This window comes from Monopterus albus, unplaced genomic scaffold (assembly GCF_001952655.1).
Source record: "Monopterus albus unplaced genomic scaffold, M_albus_1.0 scaffold21.1, whole genome shotgun sequence".
Classification (NCBI taxonomy): Eukaryota; Metazoa; Chordata; class Actinopteri; order Synbranchiformes; family Synbranchidae; genus Monopterus; species Monopterus albus.
In genome coordinates, this window is record NW_018127901.1 from 3,065,311 (window position 1) to 3,070,953 (window position 5,643).

Below are 5,643 nucleotides of genomic sequence, written 5' to 3' on the forward strand. Positions count from 1 at the left end.
TTCATGCCCATCCACAGCTCCGTGTGCTGGTCCTATCCAGCCTGAGCTCAGTATGTTTCATGACATCTTTCAGGACACATCAGAAAGTAAAATTTATCATTTCCACAAAACACAATCTATAATCAAATGATATTTTGGAAAATGTCTTGACACAAATATTTGGATGGAAGAGGTTACATACAGAAGCCTATAGCTAGATGGTCATACTTCAAGTATATAAATACTGAAAACCTATAAAATATATACATGTTTAATGGAAAAATAACTAACAAAAATGTAGTAAATAAAATGAAGGGTGCATAGCATTGTGTTATGTGCACAGTTACCATCAACATGCACACTTATTACATTACATGCAGCATATACCTACAGTACATATGCAAGGTACGTGTCTGCTCCCTTTTTGTGCAAAAATGCTAATGCACAGCTGATAAAGAACCATTGTGTTTAGCTCCATTTCATTCTAATGAGAGAACAGTGGGCGCACTCTCTGGTGGAAGACTGAACACAAACTAGCAACGTCTCACAATGGCTGCATTCATCTAAATGGATTCTATTTCTCTGTCCTGTGCCCCCTCACTCTCTCTCCATCATATTCCTTTATTTTCTGCTGCCTTTTCACCTCCATCTTTCATTTTATATCCACATTTCCATTGTGTTTCTCAGATTTAAATAGGATAAATGACACACAAGGCAGACAGGTCTCCTTCTAATATCACCATTCCCCTAGTCATTACTTTCTCTCTGTCCATAATTTAGTCCTTTCATACCTTCTTTTCATTTTATTCTGTAGTTACTCATCTGCAGTTACCTCTGTGTGTTATCAATTTCATGCTCATCCACAGCCCATCATTGCAGCCCATAAAGCCTGATTCCATTATGTTTTATGAGGGTTCATTTCATTACCGCAGCGATAATAAATGATTATTCAACAGAAATAAGCAATACCTCAGACATAATGAAAAGCTAACCATGACACACCATCAAGCAGCCTCTGAATAATAGGGTCTCTGGCAGCTGCAGAGCCAAGTCAACGTGTAATAATTATTTTTTGTTGCTCTATTATAAACACCCAGAACAAAGAAATGAACAGGTGACTAGCACTAAACAACAAGGTTATAAATGTTTCTCAAGGCTCTAAAACCTTTGGTTACTACAGACTGAGTTTGTTTTTGTGTTATATGATCTTCAGCGTCTTTCTAATATAAAGTTTGCTTTTTCCTACAGTTGTACAATTGGCACCGTCACACCGCTGAGGTCAAAGGCCGCAGCTGCAGTAACACTTTTTGTCAATCAACTAATCGATGAAAATAAGCATGGATCACTCTCCTTCCTTCTTCACATCTTCAGATTTGATCATGAGGGCGGCTGTGGATCGGGAGGTAGAGCAGGTCGTCCTCTAACTGTAGGGTCATTTACCATGATGTGATTGTACAGTGAGTATTCATAGAGAATCTTAAAAAACACTGGCAAAGATACTGCATGAAATTAATGGCTCTGCTCCAATGTTGTACTTCAGATGATTCACAATCTTGATGATGCAAATACGCAGTACAGTAACAGACTGAAGTTAAAGGCTTTCAAGCAGCTGATACTTAATAATACTGCAGTGAAAAAGTAATGACTTTTAAAAATGTAATAGTTTCATGAAAGACCTAATTACTTGACTTGGTTCAGCAAAATTTTCAATCAAACAATAGCTGATTAATTGATAGCTTATTATTAACTTTCATATAAAACAAACGTGCCAATCATTCGACCAATCGTTCGGCAGGCAGTAAGTCTTGAAAATATAAAGTTTGGTGCTTTTCTTAGTTTTAACACGTAGACACATTCAGTGTCTCTGTTGGTGTAAATACCATCTTTGGGCTCATAATGACAGTAACTGCTACTCCCTAATCAGAACCATTGTTAATTTTGTCCTAACAGTGCTACTAATGGATTCGTACCTGTAGCTGCTGCAGGTTGCTCCTGGTGGTAAAGGTAGTGAGTTGCAGCAGTCGAAGGTAATTCCTCTCAGACTGGACCAGCTCTTCTATGGCCAGCAGCTGTCTCTGGGCTGCTCTCTCTTTAGCTGCTGCTTCCTCGTCCTCAGATTTCCTTTTGGCCTCTTCAGCCTCCTGTGCTAACCTCTCCTCTGATATTGAGCTCTCCTCTGTAAAACTATCCTGTGTGGACAGTCTTGATCCCACAGAGGAAACGTTTGAATATAAATGTTCTGAGGTCTTGGCTGAGACATCAGGAAACACAAATGTACCAGACCCCTCCTCTGTACTGAACATCTCTTCTCCAAACTGATCCTTGACTGAGGCTCCCTCCTTTTCCTGGAGCTTGTCTTTCTTGATGACCTTCTGTATAGCTCTAAGGGGAGGCAGAGCTGATGAGGCAGGTTTAAGGAGAGCCAGCGTGAAGGTGGAGGGCTGAGGCCTCCTGGGCACCGCCATAAGGGAGATCACTGTCAAAAAGAAACATAGTTCAGAAGCTGTGTTTACAGCTTATATTACTGCCTCATCATAAGAAACTGGGTCTGTGCCTTCTTTATATTAACTATTAAAGCACGTCCATCATAGCCACAGATACAAGATCACATTGTACTAAGCCTTAGAATCTTAAATTCCTCCACTATTGGTTGAATTTATCTTTATGTTCAGGCACAAGTTTGTCCAGAGTTTTGACTCGTGCTGTAGCAGTCATGCAGGAGTTCTCCCTAATCAAATCTAATCAAGCCTTCCAATCAAATTTACATTTTTTTTTAAATTAGTCCGCAGAAAAGAAAACACCTCATCAACATCAGTTTTCACAAGTGCAGTTCTATACAAAAGCAGTAAAAACAACTAGAGAAGATGAGCTGCAGCTGACAGAGCTGAGTTTCTGCAGAGAATAACTTTATAGGTGCTCCCCCTGTACATGCTCTATCGTGGCATGTGTACGTACGCACAGTGCCAGAGACAAGTCAAAGGCAGCACATTTAGCACAACTATCCTGCAGCTGTATCTGTGATCTGTATGGCCCTGAAACAAACAAATGCAGAGTAACAGCATGAAACGTGCTACATAAGGCGATGACAACCGCCATGCTGCTGGAGACAACCAGTGTTCCACAAATAGCCTTTTCCCTTCTCAGTTGAAGGACCATCTTCAACATCTATATAGACTGGAGAGAGCTGCCATTGTCTTTCTTGGCCAAAAAGAGGAGGAATCATTCAAATTCATTTCCCAGCATCTACCCTTTTGGCAATATGAGAACAGAGTTCAGGAAAGTGTTTCTAAACATCTTGATCAGTCTCCCACTGGAAACGTTCTAGATTTTCAAAGCAGACGACACGACGTGCCTACATTTGATTTAAGGTTTAACACTTGAAGTTTGACTAGTTCTTACAAAAAGGGGAACAACGTAAAACAAACAAGTTGTGGATTACCACTGCAGATATTCATTTGGCCTTTTTAACTGCATCAACCAGCACAGATGAAGAAGCACAGCTGTACATACAGAGACATTGTTTACATTGTTTACTGCACCGAAACATATGGGAGGAGATGTACTGTCATGGATCCTCTGAGCTGGAACACCAGGAGGGTGGCAAGCTGCTTACAGAGCGACTAATGCAGCCACCGCTGTGACAATTAGCCATTACATGGTTCAGATGAACAGCCTTCTGTGGGTCTAAAGGACAGTTTTATTTTTCACTCGGTGGCTATATTATAGAGTCTGTGTGAGGATTTAGCCCTGTCAGCAGTTTAGCAACACAGCTCAGGGTTTCTTCATCTGCATCAAAGGCCTGATCCTGCATAGGACTGATAACATGTTATACCATTCATTATTAAATCTCAGCTTCAGCTGCAGCCTGATGCATGAATGTACACATTAAAACGGTTCTACTTTGGGTGGTTTACTTTGCTGTCTGTTTAAACTGGATGTGATGGCCCGTTCTTAAACGGTGCATCGCTGAGAACATATGTTGAAACATGACCAAATGATGTGCTCGTGCAGCACTATCATGCAAACAAATTACATTTGTTATAATTAGTGTGCAGTGTGAATCTGAGTCAACTCTAAGGAGCATCAAAAATGTGGCACTGTAAATTATCCACTTGTTGCTCACACAGACAAACAAAATGTTCATTAAGATGTTCATTAAGTACACCTTGCTAAAACAAAATCCATCATTTTAAACCTTTTAAAGGTTTAAAATGTTTTTAAGTTCCTCTTTTTTAGTTCTTATCTGTATGGCTACAGTAAACGATGTTGTTTATTTATATTGTTAAATCACTGTCATCATCAATGAGCTAATCCTTCTCTCTCAGATTTTTCTTTTCCCTCCAACCAAAGGTCTTGGGGTTTAGCAGAATATGCTCACCCAGAGCTGGAGACAGCTAAGATTTACAACTACAGTTGAGTATCAAGCAAGTCAAGTCAAGATTTTATTTGCCATTTATCTATAAACAGACAGTCTAGGCATATAGGAATTCTTGTGCCACTCTCCTTTGGAGTCAGGTAAGGAGTCAAGAGCTAGAAAGAACATTTAGTCTTAAAATCAATAATTACAGAGGGCGACAAAGTGTTAAAACACAATACCCAAGGTAGGGGTAATCGTATTTCCCACAGTGAACTTCAAACGTCGCACTTAGTAATTCACATGGTGGAGTTGGATATGGCATTTCGCTTGGTGAGGTACTGAGGGGTTATTGCACGTTTCTCACATTTGCCATCAGTCTTACTGCAGCAGTGAAAAAGCTGTTGTAAAGTCTTGTTCTGTGTGTGATGATACTGTCCGCCCTGCTGTGCCTGAGGTTGTAGGTGCAGTTTTTGTGTCTGAGCAGAGTGTGAACTGGGTGGCACGGATCCCTGATTATGTTCTCTGCCCTTTTACAACAGTGCTGTGTGTACAGTGTGTCCATAGCAGGCAGTTCAGCCTCAGTACTTTTAGCAGTGGCACGAATCAAAACTGAATCAAAAACTGGATCAAAGGGCTAAAAGCTGCCATCGAGTTCCTGCATGATGAGTTAAGTTTATTATTATGCAAATCAAAATCCTGCTTGCTCTAAAGTATTTTACCCAAAGCCTGTTACGAGCTGTTATGTTTATACAGACGTTAACATTTGGGAACTTTATAGATGAAAATGTAGCTTGTAGAAAAACACAACTCTAAAAGTAAGGTATTCATATAAGTATTATTTTGATAGGGGTAACCAATATCAAATTGGCGTTAGTCATAAGCTCCTTACAACAACGATAGCACACAAACACAGAGCAAAACAGATGAGTCAACGTCACAATCTGATGCAAAGTGTTTGTACACCAAAAGCAGGTGTGTCACAGTTGCAGACTGAGACATCTGCTGCCCACAAGCTAAAACCTAAAGCAGAGTAAACCCTGTACCACCCGCACAATGGCAACATGTGTAAGAATGCCAGAGTCACATTAAAAACATTCCCTGTACATGAGATAAGGCTATCGTTACCTCAGTCCCTGATTCAGCTGCAGTGAACTTCGGTCTGCCCTCTCTCGCTGTCTTGCTGTGCCGAGCAGAAATTTGCTGCAGAGGAGACGCTGCTGCATGGAAAACACGAACACACGGTGGTGTAACTTTCTCCAGTGACTCACATCAGGCTGCTGCTGGAGTGTGTGAGTGTATATTCACAA

The 5,643-nt window shown here is 40.5% G+C and overlaps 1 protein-coding gene across 2 annotated transcripts in view; it reads right to left on the reverse strand.

The window, feature by feature from the left end:
* Positions 1-5,643, reverse strand: part of arhgef37 (Rho guanine nucleotide exchange factor (GEF) 37) — a 25,114-nt gene that overhangs the window by 12,511 nt on the left and 6,960 nt on the right. The window contains exons 3-4 of one of the 2 annotated variants that reach the window (XM_020594026.1): positions 5,462-5,550; positions 1,950-2,455 (exon numbers count right to left, since the gene is read on the reverse strand). In XM_020594026.1, coding sequence (XP_020449682.1) covers positions 1,950-2,444 — 495 coding nt within the window. In that variant the 5' untranslated portion in view covers positions 2,445-2,455; positions 5,462-5,550. Of the gene's footprint in view, positions 1-1,949; positions 2,456-5,461; positions 5,554-5,643 lie in introns of both variants that reach the window. The other variant, XM_020594025.1, reaches the window with a different exon arrangement.